This window comes from Physcomitrium patens, chromosome 10, assembly GCF_059467195.1.
Source record: "Physcomitrium patens ecotype Gransden chromosome 10, ASM5946719v1, whole genome shotgun sequence".
NCBI lineage: Eukaryota > Viridiplantae > Streptophyta > Bryopsida > Funariales > Funariaceae > Physcomitrium > Physcomitrium patens.
The window spans coordinates 2,856,918-2,874,785 of record NC_143419.1 but is presented as its reverse complement, the minus strand read 5'-3'; the positions used below and the strand labels follow the sequence as shown (position 1 = coordinate 2,874,785).

Genomic DNA, 17,868 nt, shown 5'->3' with positions numbered 1-17,868 from the left:
AAATCTCCGATGTATTAAATTGTTTATTAGTATGCAGCCCTAGTCTAAAACACGGTGTCCCGCAAAGAATCAATAGCGTCTAATCAGTCCTCTTAATAATAGTAAATCTTGAAGATGATGAGTAAACAACCCCGTTGGTGGTGACCTTAAATTGTGGACTTTAACTTCCAGATACTCTACATTTCCCAACTAACATACAGCTGTACAACTGAGGTATTGAAAATGCTCCAAAAAAGGACCGCAAGTAAGCTGGTTCTTGCCACAATAGCCCGATTGCTGTCACAACTTCGCAGCAATTGAACTCAGCTGCACTGAATCCAGCTTCTCACTAAACTAACCGATCGAACATTCAGAAAAAGGTGACCTCATCGCGATCTACAGGGGCAGTGGCTGAACAATTGGTCTGTAGTCGCAATGCAGAACCATAATATCTAGTCGAAGAAATCGTCGTAGCTTATGTGGGGCGCTTCGATTGTGGACTTGTCCCCAAAACGATGCTCCCACTTAGCGAGTTGGCCGTCCCAGGAGCTGCTGACTAACATGGGTTCTGTTGGATGCCAGCTGCAGTCACGCACTGTGCCCCGGTGGTAGCTCAACCTTGACATTTGTTTCCCAGTTACCTGGTGAAGAACAAGGCAAGTCAAAAGAGATTTAGAGTGCGGATTTAAGTAAATAAACAAATAAAATTGATAAAAATGGATTAGATAGGGATAAGAGTAATGGTTGTCACAAGACGAGGATTACCAAGTCATAAATGTAGACGCAACCATCATGTGAACCTGTGTATATATACTTTTGCCCCGTGCTGCACCATTACAACGAGTCAGTGTAAGAAATAAAGTGTACACAAACGCATTACCTATTGCAAGTCCTACACACAAGCATGTATGAGCTTTGAGTTTAACAAGCGCCCGCCAATAATCATTGGGCAACTCAACACTACAAAATATTTCAACAAAAACAGCACCCTGGTAAACTGTTCTCAACAAACCTGGCCAGAGGAGAGAAGTAGCAGCGAATAAGAGTGCGCAGAACTAGATGCCCCTTGTAAGTCATTAAGGACTGATCGTATGGATGGCGCACATCACGACCCATGCCAGGATAATCCATCCATCGATAGTCCCACGCGAATGAAGGAATTTTTCGATCTTTCCTGATGCACATTTTAATACAAATATATCAGTGCTTCCACACTCCAATCTAGGAACAGGTAGTAAAGCTAATAAAAAATTGTAAAAAGTTACTGCATCCCTCCGATCTTCTAGATGAGCATGTTGCACTTTACACCACTATCACGCATAAAATAGTATATATAACTTAATCTGTTAAAATTATCCCCTGAAGTTTGTACTTGATAATGTATTTTTCAAAAAAAAGGTGTAGTTAGAAACTAACTTGCAAGTTGTGGGGCCTGAAGTCATCTTTCGAATATCCCACAGTTTGATGGTCTGATCCTTGCCGTTGGAGATAAAGTACCGACCGTCTTTTCTGCTATCTATGAATGTGATTCCTTCTAAATGTCCAACGAGCTGTCCAGCAGGACGCCCCCTAAGAGTAAAGCAACGCCGATCCCACACCTAATCAGCCGACAGAGATGATGTTAAGGTGTGTACAACCGCATACTTTGCAAAAGAATCCTTACGATCCAAATAAGCAAAGCTTGTACACAAGAAGGCTCGATCGTACGAAAAAATTGAACTCCAAAGAGTCAAAAAGAACATACCTTGCACGTGTTATCATCACTTCCGGAGAAGATCAAGTGACAAGACTCATCAGCAAACACCACAGCATTCACATCATCCTGTAATTCCCATCACACGCTAAATTTAGGGGATGATCAAGAGTAACACAACATCCTCCCTGTAATTGATTCGACACGACTCGACACGATTTAAATAAATCTGCCACCGAATCTAGTTTAAAGCATAAAATGTAACTGTAATTAATGAAATCACTCGACAGTTCAACCTCTATTGACAGGAGGATTAGATTGTTCTCATTTAGAAGCAATACAGCTTGCATGTGAGAGCTCAAACTTCAAGCAACTGCATGCAACCAGTACACAGAGGAATGGATCTGACGAGATGGACAAAATACATTTCCGGAACACCTGTCCAGACATTTACAAATCCACGCCTACGGGGTCAAACAACTCTGACTCACTGCCTGAGGTTTAGGTACTAAATAAAGGAAGATCAGGTCTTCAATAATTCCAAACCTTGTGAGCATTGATTCGTAAAACTGGTTTATTAGCCTCCAGATCATAAACATAAATACACTTGTCATTGCTGCCAGCCACAAGCTCGCGGCCATCTTCAGAAAATTGCAGTGACCATATCCCAAATACATCCCCTCTTGAATCTGAAGCGAAGTTCAGGCCTTCGTGAATATCCTGCCATCCCCAAATAATTGTAAATTTTAAATACACGTATACCCGCATTCCCCGACAGTAAAACGTAAGCAACTGAAAACTTTGAATACTATGCACAGCCAAAATTCAAAACAAGGTGGGCAGAACATTTTTAAGCATACTTCTGACTAACTTACTTTTGTTATGATTAAATTGCGCAGTGTTCAATTGCAATCACATATTGAAGAAACAGTCTCCCTAACAAGTCCCAAGTTCAGAAGTACATACTAGGTCAAACACCTATGCTCGGCAAAAGGGACCCTTACCGTAATATTCGCAAGAGAAGTCACACCACCACTTTCAGAGCTTACGTTAACCAAGTACACAACTGGTGTTATAGATGCGTACACCTGCACACAAACAATCCATGACTCTGTTATAGTAACACACTTCTTTAAATTTAAAAATCTTTCTGCAATACAATAACAAAAATTCACCCCACAACCTACAGAGAAACACAACACACGTGATCAATAGAAGAAATATAAACGATGCCCTTGAGAATATTTTAAAACACAAAAAGTGTCTCAATTCAACCACACATTCCTGGAATTCAAAAAGAACAAATCTTTATACAAAACTCAATGAACCATCCTAATTTATCAGGAGTCTGTGATTTCAAAGACTGAGAAACTTCGTACCAAAAAGCGCTGATCCGGTGATAAAGCCGTGTCTGTAACAGTCCAGCGAAGGTTGCGGGCCTGAATATCTTTCCGAACAGTCCAACCCTTGTCGACATCGTAAATCCTTATCCTTCGGTCCTATTCGCCAGCAATTCACTCAAAACTATTAATGACAAAAGCAGCAGCTACGAGACTTGCTGTAAGCAAGTACTATGTTGCTTTTACTCACAAAGTAAAAATTAGAACACAAGATCATTTGTTCACTGTTATATAAAGTGGATTCAATACAAGTTCGAAAGTGTCCTGCTCAAAAGCTAAAGACGAAAAACTCCAGTATTAAACTATTTGTAAGTCGTTTTCAAAATACCATATGTATTAAACACCACCCTCACAATTTGATCTTTGTTAAATTTTACCACCTCACTGAAAAAATCCAGCCCCGAAAGTGACTGACTCAATGCATGAAGGTTACCAGCTAATCAATTAATCTCTTCTCCATCTACCATACTGAACTTAAACCTCAGAGATCATTTGTATTTATAACAAAATTACTCAAAAAGGAAATTGTAGACTATTGAAGGATTACAAAATTAAATTGTAAAGATCTATTCTGGCACTAATGAACTATAAAGAGAACTTCAATAAAGGATCACCACAATCACCAAAATTTAGTTGGTTACTTTTGATAAGTAGGATCGATATCAGAGACTGCAAGCAGCAAGTATTCGAGAAAAGAAATAATTTACTATTCAACGTGACCTACTCCATGTCGCATCTCAGATTACATTTCACTGCTCCGAAATCTCACCTGAAACCCTGCCACAAATAATGTTCCATCTCCCGAAAATTGCCCAATGTAAGCTCGACTGTTCATATCCTCCACAATAGATGGACCATCAGATGGAAGATATCTTGCACCCACATGACAGCATTCAGCCCTCGAAAATCTCCCGTTACCAGAAACATTAAATTCTCTGCCCGCCAGCATTGTCATTGTATTCACAAACTCCCCTCGTTTGACTTTCTCCAACCTCGCTGAACCTTTACTGGGAGCATGCCGCATTGCTGTAGAATGCGCTATAGCATGATCCAGTGATGCATGACTAGCTTCATAGTCTTCACTTCCACCCGACATTGCCCTAGTATCCAAAATCTGATGCAACTCCTCACTGTCGCTTAGTTCTGCAGCGTAGAAATTGGACTCTTCCGATCCCTCCCCCGATTCCTCCTCCTCAATCTGACTGTCACCATCTTCATATTCTTCCTCGCCTTCCATGCAATCGCTATCACTGTCAGTAGAATCCATCACAATACGAGCACTCCTACCCCTCAACTCAATCATGTCCACGCCCTCCAAGTTTTGGGAATCTTCTCGGCGGCGACCCCCAAACCTACCGGTTAATCGAGTGACATGAAAGACACGGCCGATTCGAATGTCATCCTCTTCATGATCTGCCATATCGGCAGTATGCCTAAGTCACCCAGCTCTTACACACTTCCTGTGGCAATGAAACGTAGGCTTCTATTAAGCAAAACAGCCATAATTGGGCACACAGCAGTGGTAAGATGACCTATCCTCTCAAAATCAGTCAATGCACATCGCACAAATTTTAACTTCACACTTAATACATCAAATGGCATCAGCTGTAAACATCTACAACAGAGTAATCTCGAGTTCACACACAAATCTTACGTTCCCAATGAATGGACATACATACTTAAGGGCCTGAGGAGTAAACTTGAACGATCTAAATTTGAGCAAAGATAATGCATCATAATGTACAGAACCGATCCTCCGAATTACAAAGACCTAAATTTGAGTCGAAATTCCTAAACGGTGAACTGCATGGCTCTCTTGTTCATGTAAATTAGAAGGTTCATAGTTATAACTTCAAGGTAGCCCGTTCTCTCGTAGCTGCCAGCAACCAACGGCAAAACTCTAAAGACCACATTGAAAGTTAGCTGCTTAAAAGTCATTGATGGGCTCAAACCGAAAAACAAAGAGCTGGTCATGATGGAGGACGTAATGATAGGATATAATTGTCATTCAGACATACAACTTTATACTTATTACCATTAGGATCTATCTCGTAAACTACTTCGATAACATCCATCCAAAAAAAAGGAAGCTCTATGTTCATGAACTTGCGAGTCCGACAGAAGGATGAGATCAAGTAATCATATTATGTGCGACCATCACAACACCGCCTTCGTGAAACCAGCTTAATGATACAAGGCATGCGTCAACGTCGGACATACACCATCCCTTTTGCACATAGAGAACCAATTGACTTCCACACACTAAGATTAGGCATGAAGCAAGTCTAAAAGCCACGCAAATTCGCGAAGTCTCCAAAGTATTCGCTCCAGCGTGCAAACTCCCGCCAATGCACAGTCAGTTATTCTCATACATATCTACTACATTATAGACAAACTCTCTGCGAACGCATTCGAGATACGCACTTACCGCTTCTCTGGCCAACTCGATTCCAACCACAAGAACAATGACGACAAAGACAGCAAAAACTCCCTTCTGGTGCATGGCCTCGCACAAAGCCAACAGAACCAAACAAGACCAGACCAGACCAGACTAGACCAGAACAATCAACCAAACGCGCAGTTCAGATTCCTGCGCTCTCACCAACCACCGTCTTAAATCCATCACAACTCAAACAATTTAATTCCACATCCAACTACTTGATAACACTGACCATACCCCAAGAAAGCAGAATTCGCTCTAGCAATCCCACCACGACCGGCGCCAAACTCCTCACGAGGCCGCACTATATATCACTCAATCAAGCCGTCCACGGGTCGCCAACCAACCATCCCCACAAAATCCCTCTCGCCAGCGGCTTTTCGAAATACGCTCCCATCACCGCATGAGCATCCAGGCCAACACATACACACTCGAATAAACAAATCCCTGCAGCATCCGTCACCCTTCACGGCTTCCGCAAGGTCATGGTTAACCACCGTAATACCAACCCCCCCCCCCCCGCCTTACCCAACCAGGCTAAAAATAATAAAAAATCGGCCTATATTTGAAATAAAAGGTAAAAACGAAGTTTGCGGCGGAAGTGACAGCTCAAGAGGCAATTTCAGTAGCGGCAAACAACAGTGAAGCTCGGATTGTACGAAGAAATCCGATTGCAAGCATCAAACAAGGTCTTCCGCGAAGACTCGGACGCACGCAATCCGCTTGGCTCACCTTGAGAGCAACACGGCAAGCAGGCTCCCAGCTCTCCACCGCCCCATCCATCACCATTCACCAGCTCTACCACACACTCCGTCTCCCTCGTCTAAGGGACTCTAGGATCTACCTAAAGCTAACATAGGTTTGCCGTTTCTCAACTGCGCAATGATTTTGTTGCACAACTGCGGTCAAAAGTGAGCCCATCGTGTGCTGTCATTCAAATTCCTGAAAGTGCCACACGTTCCACCACCTCTGTTGCCGAATTTGGTGACGTGAGCGGGTTCCAATTGGGGCACTCAACTTGGATACCATTCCGAGCTGCCGGTTCTCTCAGAATGGAATCCACGTTGCGTTTTCTAACTTCAGAGTCTGTTACAATAACGTCGTCACCCGGGTTCACTATGCCACTCATCGACGCAGAATTCATATCACGCGCGGTGACATTCCGTGGAAGTGGTGACTGCAAATGCCGATGGTAATCGGCATTTCCAGGTCCAGCCACATTGCTATCGGTTCGGCAACCTGATAGTGGCCGAGGGTGGAACCTAATCCACACACAGCCATACACACACACGAATGTGATGATCCCTTCAAAAGCACCAACAGCGACGCTGCCTCAGTGCTTCGGCGTGGAGACTTTTTACCGTGGCTTCTCACGCCCGTGCTGCTGGTTCTGGTTCAGAAGAACGGGTCCCCGATGCTGCACCCGGGCGGGTCCTGCCCCTGCCCCATCACACCCGATTTCTGTTATCTGCTTTTTGTCTAGTTGTGGTTTCAGATGTTTTATGGAAAAAGGCGATTAGGGGGCTAGTTATATTGGAAGCAAATTAATTATACTTCTCAGCACACTTTCCCATTGACGAAGGAATAAGGAACTTAGTTATGCTGGGAGCAAACTTAACACCCATTATTTAAACTTATTAAAATAAGTATTGAAAAAATGTGTACCTCCTAAGAATTATTTTCATGTACTCGTTGTGTTGTCTTCACACACGTTATAATCAATAATATACTTGAGTATAATTGTGTTGTTTTCACATGTACTGTCACACTCTCAACATATATCTATATATATCTCACCAAAAAATTAAAAACGTAAATCCAAAGTGATCCTTGTCCTTAATTCTTAGCTTCTCGTGGTGGTGGTGAATGGTAATACTAAGTGTGAAAAAAAAAAAAAAAAAAAAAAAAAAAAAATGCACACAATGAAATACCAGCAAGTTTAATTATAGTTACATATATCAATGAGAAATTTTCCATTTAACATTATATATACACCGAAATGACAATGATAATTTCTCTGTAAAAAAATGAATAAATAAATAAATAAACAATGCCAAATCATTGCTGAAAGGTTTGTACATTGATTAATGTATTCTGTTGAGAACACAAATATATCCATGTTCACTGTTTTTGCACACTTGCTGGAGAAAGTGCCCCACCGTGTAAAATAATTAGTTCATCCAATTAATATTTTAGAAAGAACAGTAGATGGAGGAAGGAATTACAAAAGAGGCAAAAGAGAGATAAAATACAAATATAAAAATGTATTTAAAAAATAGTAAAAAATGCACTTACAAATTGCACCCAAACAGAAAATTGAGAATCTTTTGTGTTCTTCGGTCTTATTTATTTAAAGCACGTATTCGTATTTTTGTACCAACTTCAGATGCTGAATCTGGAAGTTACAAAGAAAGTAACTCCGTCATCTGAATCACAGGCCTGAGTGCTCTAAAACGTGATTTACAGGCCAAGGCACATTTGATTAATTTAATGCCTTAAATCAACATGAGAGAATAAAAATCGCATTGTTCAAAAATATTTTACATTTTTTCTACATGGCTTTGAGACACTCATAGATTATCATAAATTGGGTAATTCTTGGGCAAAGATATTTGAATGAGAACCTTATAAGAATTCAATACCCAATGGATTATAGATAATTTAGTTTTATTCAGTGTGGCAACAAAATTTACAGAAATGTCACATGACAACATCACAATAGGTAGAACATGCTCAACATCTTGTACACTCAATATTCACAAGTATGTATATATATATATATATATATAATGGGGTGGAAAGGGGTGGTCCCTTTTGTCACGGTCTTAGGAACTACGAGATGGTCCGTGGCGATGGGGGACGGGGAGCCTATAACCCCAGCTGCGTCGTGAAGTTGCGAATACCTGAGTAGATAACCTTCCGTCCACGATTCAGTCAGCTGGCGCCCACTCATTGGACCGGAGAAATCCACGTGGAAGTCACAACCGTGGCACGCAAGCAGAACGAAATTTCATAGGAAATTCCTCCCAGCTTCTGCCTTTTGCCTGTCTGCATTAGGTATATATTCCGGTGGACTCGCCTGGTGCCGGACCAAACCCTACCCTCGTCCACCAGAATCCACAAGACGCCAAGACGGGCACTCGTACATGTTGTATTGTAAAGTACGATTTTGTTGTATTCGATCACCAGGGCAGCTCTTTTTCAACACTAAGCAAACCCCTTGACGTAGACTCGGGTCCATGTTGGTGTCTCGCGCTCTACCATATAATCTGAGCGATGGATATTGCATTGGCGATTTGGTGACCTTGCTGATGAAGCATTGTCATATGTGGACTTTGAATTGGACTCAGGTTTGACTTCGCGAGTTCGGACGAGGGGACTATCACCGGCACTGCCATGTTGAGCCCATGCTCAGTAGTGAATGGCGTCGAAAATCGCGCCGGAAGCTTCCATGCCACAGACTTTCAAGAGACGGGTAGAATTCCGAGGAATAGAGGTTGAATCACCAACGATGCTTTGCAGAAGTTAACGCACAAGGTGCCCAGTGTGGCCGCAGTTCTGGGGGGGGGGGGGGGATTTCGTTCCAAAGAATCCCGAGGAATATCGATCGAACTTTGTATTCTATTCTTTGAGATTCATTTGAAGTTTCTACTGACGTTTTGTGAAGATGTTAAGAAGCAAATCTAGCTAAGATTTTGCTTCGATTCTATTGTCAAATTAGTCAGTGAGGTTGAGTGTGGTCGGACCAATGCAACATCTAGATTTATTTTCAAACATATGTTCTATGACACTGTATATGATTTAGATGTTGGAAAATAAATTTTAATGTATCAGTGGAAGTTGAAGAAAAAGATGGGTTGGAAAGTAACACATTTTATGGTTTTGTTTTGATATTAACATATTTTATGGTTGTGTTTTGAGTAGGAGTAGATGGGTTGGAAATTAACACATTGCATGATTGTGATTAGATGTTAAGAAGTAGATGAAGAGGAAGATGGATTTGAAATTAATACGTTATAACATTTTCATGTTGTGATTTGAATTAGGAAGCAAGCAAAGGAAGAAAATAAGTAGGAAACTAGTTTTGTAGTAAAATCATGTAAACTAATTATACAGTAATGAAGTTGAGGGTGATAGACATTATTTGAATTTGAAGGTGGTACCAACTTGAAAGATTATAGATAAAGAAAGAAGATGTTGTGTATTTAAATCCCAATTTTTTTATTATTTCTATTAATTTGTGAATTAGACCGGTGAAAAAAAATCTCACTTCTTCTCCAAAAAGTCGTTGAGATTTCTTGCTCTTACATGTAGCTCTAAGGTCAATCTTGTTCTAAAAAGAGAAAGAAAATGAAATGTATATATATATATATATATATATATATATAATTTTTTGTTTTCTTGTAGACATTGTATTCTCTTGAAAATGTGCACATGGAGATTTTAATGAAGTTGTAGAAATATTTAGATTTATTTTCCAACATATGCTCAACGAAACTTTATATTGATTCAAGTTGATGACAATATATATTTAAAAAAAAAAGAAAAAGAAAAAACACAACTTAAACAATTTACTTCAACTAATACTAAAATCTCAAAGATGTAATTTTATATTTGAATATATTTTAAATATCAGTATATATATATATATAAATTTATATATATATAAATTTATATATATATATATATAAATTAAAATAAATATATTTTTAGATTGAGAATGTGACATAAAAACTAAAAAAATTCCATTATATGAATTTTTGTAATTTTGAATATTTTGGTCATTAAATCATATCACAAACAAAAAGTGTAATCGATTTCATTGATTATGGAGTAAACTTGTTATGTTTAAATATTTTGGTTATATTTTCATGCACGAAAACATCTAAAAGAACAAAAATTATTATTAATATTTAACGTAATAACAAGAACCATTTCATTTTTTATTCAATCAGTGTCATTCTGTCAACGTGGACCAGACCGGTTCGAGGTCCAGGAAGAAGTTGATACCATTGTTTCTATTTTTACCCGCCTTTTAGGATACATACCCAGTACAACCTTCAATACCATAGACAACAACATTCTATGGGTGGGTACGAGGCCGTCGAAGGTTTTGCGGCTTCCTTTCGGACAAATTTGCGATGAAAGGGTGGCTGCAATTTGCTTCCGATGGAGAGGTCGCTGAATTGAGATCAGTAGAATTTGGCAAGTTTCTGCCGATGCAACAACCTGAATTTTTTTGGTTTAGTGAGTTGAATCAGCGCGCACTTTCGATTGTTGAATCTTCGGGATGTCTTGATTGATGGTGACCTTTTGAAGTTGCGAATTTATCAAGCACGCCCTAGAAAATTTGAGGTACATTTGTTTTATTTGAGTAGTGGCCTGCAATGGAAGCAGTTTCGGGAGATTTTTAGGCTGGAGATTGTGCACGGTATATGGTCAGGTTTAGAGTTGGTAAGGTGGCGGTTGTGGAGTGAATTTCTGCGGGAGGTGGGAGTATGTGGCCAAGATGATGATGATGCGCGGCGTGCTCTTGCAAAGAGCATTGCGAACGGCGTCTGTTTGTGATCGTGCGCTTATTTTCACATCCGCTGTGCATCAATCATGTCCGGCGGTGGAGGAATTAGCAACTTCAGGTACGTTCTCCTGCGGGCGCATGATGGTTGAATGCTTCTGACTTGGGATTTGTATGCTATTTGTTTATTCGTATAATTTTTATTCCAAATTTTTCATCGATTTATAACTCCACGACCGCATTTAGTTGCACATGGGCGATCAGGATACTTCGAAATCTCACTTGCACTTGATAAACCCTGAACCCTAATTTTGCTAACATTTTGTGGAGATGCCATTCACGTAACCTTCCATTGCCATAGCTGTGTGAGTTCCTCAGTGTCATGGGTTTTTGTTTGTTGGCATTTGGATTGAAGCTTGGATATCCTCGGACGATTGTCATCAGAAGGTTCTCTCAGAATGTGTGCATCAATGTCTGTTTTGCAGAATCTGGACATGTCGAAGAATTGCAATCAGGACCGACAGGACTCAATGACATGAACCGACAATGTATGGATAGCCGCTATGCAGTTAGGGGAACGACTCGGCATGGTACTCCAGGGCGTACCCGTGCACAGTCGAAGCCCGCATCTGAGCTCATCCAGGATCCAAGGATAATGATGTTGTTCAAGCTTGTTAGGGAGAGAAAATTTAAGGAGCTTCAAGCAGCTCACGAACAGATGATGAAGGAGGAAGCTGAATCCGATGAAACAGGTTTAGATGTGTACTTTTACTCCCGTCTTATGACCCAGTGTGTAAGGCACGCTGGAAACGAGACAGCTCTCCCGGTGTTTGAACTTATGACTGAAGCAGGTGTGACGCCCAATGTGGTACCTTATACCATTGTTATTCGAGCGCTTATGGATCTTGCGGTAAGCTGTAGGGCACTCTGTGTGAACTCTTCTAATGTGCTGAATTATTTTGGAGGTCGGGCTATCTCTCCCTCCTCCAGTTTCTTCAAGATAGGTTGTTGGTGTGCTGGAAAGTAATTTCAGTGTGAATCTCATATCTTCTCTTTAATATTATGCTATGATTTATGTTCCTTTATTTATTTGTTTTTTTTGTTTTTTTGTTTCTTTTGTTTTTTTTTCTTTTGTTTTTTTTTCCTATAATGGCCATCATCGTCAGCCATATGCAGTTATTTATTTTGATGATGAGCTCAAGCATATCCTTGTACATTGAGGCCTTGTGATGTTAGGTGCATATGCACTGGATTGTGACCCATAAATGATGCGATTTATGTTACGATTGCAGGACAATGAGAAGGCTCATCATTCTGGACAGCAAGGGTTAAATGAGGTTGCCAAGAGTGAGACTTTGGCTTCCAAGGCCGTGGAACTTTTACATGAGATGCGCGGCAGAGGAATCCGGCCCAATGAGCTTACGTACAAGCCAATCATGTCATGGCTTCCAGCAAGGAAGCGCGACGCTCAGTTTCAAGAACTAAAGAATTTGATGGCTGAGGATGGAGTTGCATTCGATGGAGTGTTTAAATTTTATGAGATTCGCTTGGCATTAAAAGTTGGCGATTTGAAAAAAGCCGAAAGACTTTACATAGCTGCTAAGAAAGAGAATGCCAAAATAGCTTCTTCTTTGGATGGTGAGTTCTTCTTATTCGAATGAACTCCGTCTTCTATATCCTCTAAGTTTCATGTTGAAAATATCCCGTATTTTTGGACCCTATGCGGTGCAGTGAGGAGTTTAGTACCAGTTCAAATTGTAATTTTATGGTTTGAGAAATATGATTACTGATGGGGCAGGAATGATGCGTTGGCTTGGGGGAATCTGGTATTAAAATCGAGGCAGCCTTTTTTCTTAGTGCGTTTGCCCAAGAGGACAGAGTTGAAGAGCTCATAGAGTTGCTGCCGAAAGTACTGCCCGTCATGAACTCCGATAAGGGCACTGCATCTGCATTTCAATGTCTTGGAAGGCATGGCAAACACCAAGCAGCTATGAAGTGTCTCACTTCTCTGAAAAAGTCGGGTACGAGCTTTTCTTTGTTGGTGAATTTACTGAAGTCTTTATCGGTGCTGAATTGTTCTAGGCTTAAAGCTCATTTAAATTTTCGACTTTTTCTGTGATCAGATTTGTATTTTTCTGAACTGAATAATTCTCAAATATACCCTTCTCAGACAATTCCTTTCATTGACCATGCATATTTTAGTATTGAGTGTCGCCTTTGACCTGGAATTCTCAGGAGGAAGTTCAGAACAGCTGAATTGCTCTTTTGTTAGCTATATACTGGGTTCCTCAAAAGCCAAGAAGGTAAACAAAGTTGTATTGGATCGTATTCAATGATCAATCTATAACCTTTAATCGTTCTTTAGTTCACATAATGGCGTGCTTCGATTCCCTCCAGTGAACTCATTTTCCCCAACCTGCTTTGGTGTTTTGTGTACATTACGCATGCTTACCTCGTTTCTTTAATAGTTGGAAGAAACATTGGGATTATGGAGGGACGTTGAAGAGCAGTGTCGTATAAATGCACCTCCTGAAGTGTTCAACATCCTGATTGATTCATGTTGTAAGCATGGCCATGTACGTCATTTTCTTATGTGACCTTTGTTTGCTTGGTTTTCACGCAACGAAATTGGTCTATGTGTTGTTCATTACTTTGCAGCAGTTGGAATAGTCGTATAATTAGTCAGTTTAGACAGATGTAGGAGTTGTGACATCCTTAATGATTACTCAAGTGCAATTTGGGAGAAGAGAGTGTTCTATAAATCTTTTTAATTTTAATTTTTTTACTTCATTAATATTATCAATTTCCTTTTTATTGGTGGCAGGTATCGTGGGGTCTAGATCTTTTGGATGAGATGCAACAAAGAGGGACAAAGTTATCTCCCTACGCATTCAATCCCTTCATCTGTGACTTTGCACGTTGGGGTATGTATGAAGAGGTAATTTTACAAGCAATAGAGATCGTGAAACTTTTCTGGAGTGACATCTCTATATTAGATGTTATAACTAAAAACATAAAGTGTTTTTCTTTGTGAACTACTCATGAGATTAATTAGCAAAACACTGCATTACTTTTTTGTGACAAAATCAGGCGTTCGAGATGAAGGCAGCTATGGGCAGACTTGGTGTGCAGCCATCTGTAGTGACGTACAGCACGTTGGTCAACTGTTGTGTCAAACTTGGAGATGTAAGTTTCAGAAGATAGAGCTGGTTTCGTGCTGTAGGATTTGCATTATTCTTTTTCATGTGAACATCGTCTTTCATCTATAACCAAGTATGACCTTTTATGTTTAAAATGGTGTTCAACATAACGGTTATTACAGTTCTAGATTTGACCTTTGATTAGCGTTGACAAGTCGAGTTTTCGAGCTAACTCTGAAAAACCAAAGTACAGCCCAACTTTGGTGTGCGCTTTTTTGATTGAAATATCCTTTTGATATTTTTCTGACAAGTTATTTAGTTAGCTTAATTTAATGTTACCATTGCGGTGAGCAATGTACAGATGGAGCAAGCGTACAATTTACTTGCAGAGATGAAGCAGGTTGGTATCCAGCCAAATGCCCATTGCTACAACCCTCTTATTATGGGCTTTGGGAGTCAGGTGATGCTCGTGCTCTATTGGTTACTAAGTGTTCATGCTCGCTTCTTTCTTTTCTCCTCATTTGGGTTGGTTTTTGGTTTGTTTCTTGTTTGTTTGTTGAATCCTGCGGAAACCCTTAGATTTTGATTCGAAGATGGGTGGAACAGGCAAGACTGGATCGAGCTCTAGAGGTTTTGAGAGAGATGCTGAGTGCCGGAGTTCAGCCTGATAGTTACACTTACTCAATGCTAATATTTGCGTGCTCCATGGTGCGGAATGAGGATAAGGCTGTTGAGGTATTTTCATGATTCTAAGATCTCATTTTGTTCAACAAGAGATCCATACGCTTAACGCAACCGGAAGGTGTTAATAACTGGCCAGTGTAAAGTGCTTTGAATGGATCTTGGCTACCAATAGTTCAACGAGATGTGATTGATAAGTGCTTCTCGATTTGTCCATCTTCAAGTGTTTTGACGGTTGTACCTTTAATTCTAGTAGAATATCCTTAGTGCATATTCACTTGCCTATTGTAGTTTGAAACCAACTGCATTCCGGCCTGACAATCTATGATACAATGTGTTTGTATATTGTAGTTGTTCGAGGAAATGCTGCAGCGTGGGGTGCAGCCTAATGCTGGCATATATTCGGCTATGGCCTCTGTTTTCGCAAGGTGTGGAAAACTGGAACGTAGTATTGAGGTAGCCCCTCGTTTCTTATTGATATTGGCCGTTGTGCAACTTACCACACTATTGTGTTGATACTACTGATACGATTAGTATCTTTTTTTGAAGTTACATGTTCTAACTGGAACTAACCGTGCAAGCGTTTTGAATTAATCGTCAAACTTAAAGTTGCTTGGTGCTGGCAATTTTCTACAAATAAATACTCGATGAAAGTTGTTTTAAATCTACAAATCTAGTAGTTCTAAAGTTTTACGGCCTGGAGCTCCTGCCCGCTTCAATTCTACGATCGGGGTAGTATTTTCTTCAAGGAGCAAGTCCATTCGGTTTTGTGTCCCGCATATTGCATACTATTTAGAAGTGTTCCTAGATGTGGAATTCGTGCCACTTCTTTTTCCAGGAACAGTGTTTGACTCTAGCGTTTGACGCTTTCAGTAACGTAGTTTGATTGGCACAATCAGTTACGTTTTTTATTTTTTACTTTTTAAGACTTGAATGCAACTTATTGAACTTCGCTGAATCACCTTGTTTGGGAATGCTTTATTGACTCGCAGATGGTCAAGGAAATCGAGAGAAGAGGGGAAGTGGTGGGTACAAAGGCGAAAAGCGCCATTCTGGCTGGTTTGTCTTTGGCTGGTCGTCTAGGTGAAGCTCTCGCATTGTACGGAGCTCTTAAGAGGGAAGGCGCTTTTCCGGAGGCTTATGCCGCTGGAATCCTGTTGGTAGGTTGTTCGTGTTCTGGTGTGTGCACTTATTTCTTCTGTGTTATTGGGTGCCAGGTTATAGAATTACTACCATTAATTGTAACAGAGTGGATACTTTGGTGCTACTTAGAACTGTTAAAGCCTGTCTAGATAAATTTTATTATTTTTACGCAGTAGATTATTGGTGGTCTTCTTATGTTGGACTTGATATGGTTGGTACGACAGGTTGCTGTTGGAAAGGCAGGGGATCTGGATCGCATGTTCAACATCTTTGAGGACTGCCGCAAGGAGAATTTGTGGACCAAATTGACCTACCAACAACGTGCTGAGTTTCTGAACGTACGTTGCATAAACGTGGTGCTGGGTTGCATACGGCATAATCAGCTGGGGTGAGTTGACACGAAATTGTCTTTCAGAGCATAGGTCACACCCTGCAAGACAACTCTACTTTATCTGGAATCGATCGATTGGTTTGTACATTTTCTCATGTCTGATACATCTATTCCTTGACAATTTGAACTTGCTCCTCTACGTTCCTTAATGGAATGCCCATTTGAATCTATGCAGGCGAGCCCTGGAGTTTCTGCGTAAAGTTAAAGATGAAAATATTGCAGATGTGGCAGTTCTGTTTGACAAGGTACGCTCTCATGGGTTCTGGTTGCCACCATGGGCGTGCATATTTTTAGGTGATCTTGGTAATCTGTGTAAACTTTGCATGCCAGATGTGTCTTTCTCTCAAATTTTCACCTAAACCCAAGTTTCGGCATTGTTCAGATTTTCCTTCATATATCAAATGGAGGAAGAGACGCAAATGAAATGTGCTGGTTGGATGTGGATGACGGCTTTGCTGTTGTCGCAGCCATGCGAGAATTGGGGCTGAGTCCTTCACGCATGGCATTAGAAGCTCTTCTAGATGGTTGTGCCTCCATGAACGACTCGGAGCAAGCACAGAGGGTTGTTTCTGAAATGGAGAAGGAAGGATTAGCACTAAACGTCTTCTCTCAAATTAGGTCTGTGACTTCTTGAGTTCCTCTGACCAAAATTAAAGACTTATTTAAACGTTTGAATGTATCCTTCTGTTTGTTATTAAGATCTTTTCCTTGTACTAGTGGCTTTGTTTCAATATTAACTGTCATTACGGGCACACTGAACCTCAGATTTCTAATTATGGGCTTATGGTTTTCATTTTTACTTACCAAAACAAGTTGTTGGGTGCCAGATTATTTCGGGCATATGTAGCTGCAGAAGATGAAGAGAAAGCAATAGAGCTACTTCAACAGATTGATCCTTATGATTGGCAAGATGTCCATGTGCAGTTCATTTTGCAGCAGACATTGCAGCCTCATCTTGAGGCAGCTCAGGACTCCCCAGAGGCTGCCCAAGCTCCCGAGACTCTTCCAGGAGTCCGGCAGAAGTTAGCTGAGTTGATAGACCTTTACCCTTACCGACAGTTCATGGACGATTAGATTGGAGGTGTCTTGTATGCAACGATTTCAGATACATGTGAATGATACAACGAACTTGATGGGAAGTTCTCGAAAAATGTTGTCTCCCAAAATTTAAGAATATATTCACTTTTAAGCTTACATGATATACTTCTAAATATGATTTCTGTTCAAGTGTATTCTTTTGGTTCTTTTTAATATGGGAATCTTAGACAGTGGCTCTTTAACTGTTTGTACTGTTGCAATAATTATGAGGTTTCTGTTAAAACAAAAAGAATTAGAATTTTGAATTATATAACCAAGTTTGATATAAGAGAATGCAGATGGATTGAGGTATGATACAAGGCAATTATCTTTAAACAAATATAAGTTTGAAAACATATTTGTGTTTAATATATTGTCTTTTTCTTATAAAATAACTATAGAATCAAAA

At 40.2% G+C, this 17,868-nt stretch overlaps 2 protein-coding genes across 12 annotated transcripts; one reads left to right on the top strand and one right to left on the bottom strand.

The window, feature by feature from the left end:
• Window positions 1-5: 5 nt before the first annotated feature.
• LOC112287704 (LEC14B protein) lies at window positions 6-6,410 on the bottom strand. Of its 10 annotated transcripts, none has more exons than XM_090253432.1 (11): window positions 6,245-6,386; window positions 5,750-5,976; window positions 3,842-4,532; window positions 3,052-3,171; window positions 2,677-2,760; window positions 2,219-2,392; window positions 1,724-1,801; window positions 1,396-1,577; window positions 992-1,153; window positions 745-805; window positions 6-620 (listed from the first exon to the last, which is right to left on the bottom strand). In XM_090253432.1, exons 3-11 carry the CDS (start codon window positions 4,490-4,492, stop codon window positions 432-434), a joined length of 1,701 nt encoding a protein of 566 aa, XP_090109558.1. In that variant the 5' UTR covers window positions 4,493-4,532; window positions 5,750-5,976; window positions 6,245-6,386; the 3' UTR covers window positions 6-431. The 10 variants fall into 10 exon arrangements, with proteins under 10 accessions (XP_090109558.1, XP_024386775.1, XP_024386773.1 ...); XM_024531007.3 differs by lacking the exon at window positions 5,750-5,976 and having other exon boundaries at window positions 3,842-4,302; window positions 4,429-4,532; window positions 6,245-6,383; XM_024531005.2 differs by lacking the exon at window positions 6,245-6,386 and having other exon boundaries at window positions 3,842-4,302; window positions 4,429-4,532; window positions 5,750-5,890.
• A 4,208-nt stretch (window positions 6,411-10,618) lies between these two features.
• LOC112288079 (uncharacterized) lies at window positions 10,619-17,581 on the top strand. Of its 2 annotated transcripts, none has more exons than XM_024531911.3 (16): window positions 10,619-11,148; window positions 11,513-11,937; window positions 12,320-12,665; window positions 12,872-13,048; window positions 13,263-13,330; window positions 13,496-13,603; window positions 13,852-13,965; window positions 14,118-14,213; window positions 14,529-14,627; window positions 14,774-14,902; window positions 15,200-15,304; window positions 15,841-16,008; window positions 16,216-16,379; window positions 16,558-16,627; window positions 16,765-17,000; window positions 17,210-17,581. In XM_024531911.3, exons 1-16 carry the CDS (start codon window positions 11,022-11,024, stop codon window positions 17,454-17,456), a joined length of 2,679 nt encoding a protein of 892 aa, XP_024387679.1. In that variant the 5' UTR covers window positions 10,619-11,021; the 3' UTR covers window positions 17,457-17,581. The 2 variants fall into 2 exon arrangements, with proteins under 2 accessions (XP_024387679.1, XP_024387680.1); XM_024531912.3 differs by having other exon boundaries at window positions 10,690-11,148; window positions 14,529-14,567.
• The last annotated feature ends 287 nt before the right edge of the window (window positions 17,582-17,868 follow it).

Coding starts and splice junctions, on each gene's coding strand:
- LOC112287704 (XM_024531002.3), bottom strand. CDS start 4,492: ATGGCAGATCATGAAGAGGATGACATTCGAATCGGCCGTGTCTTTCAT. Junction 2,761..3,051: donor CACCGGATCAGCGCTTTTTG/GTACGAAGTTTC, acceptor GTTTGTGTGCAG/GTGTACGCATCTATAACACC. Junction 2,393..2,676: donor CTTCTCTTGCGAATATTACG/GTAAGGGTCCCT, acceptor TGGGGATGGCAG/GATATTCACGAAGGCCTGAA.
- LOC112288079 (XM_024531911.3), top strand. CDS start 11,022: ATGATGATGATGCGCGGCGTGCTCTTGCAAAGAGCATTGCGAACGGCG. Junction 13,604..13,851: donor CATGTTGTAAGCATGGCCAT/GTACGTCATTTT, acceptor TATTGGTGGCAG/GTATCGTGGGGTCTAGATCT. Junction 14,214..14,528: donor GTTGTGTCAAACTTGGAGAT/GTAAGTTTCAGA, acceptor AGCAATGTACAG/ATGGAGCAAGCGTACAATTT.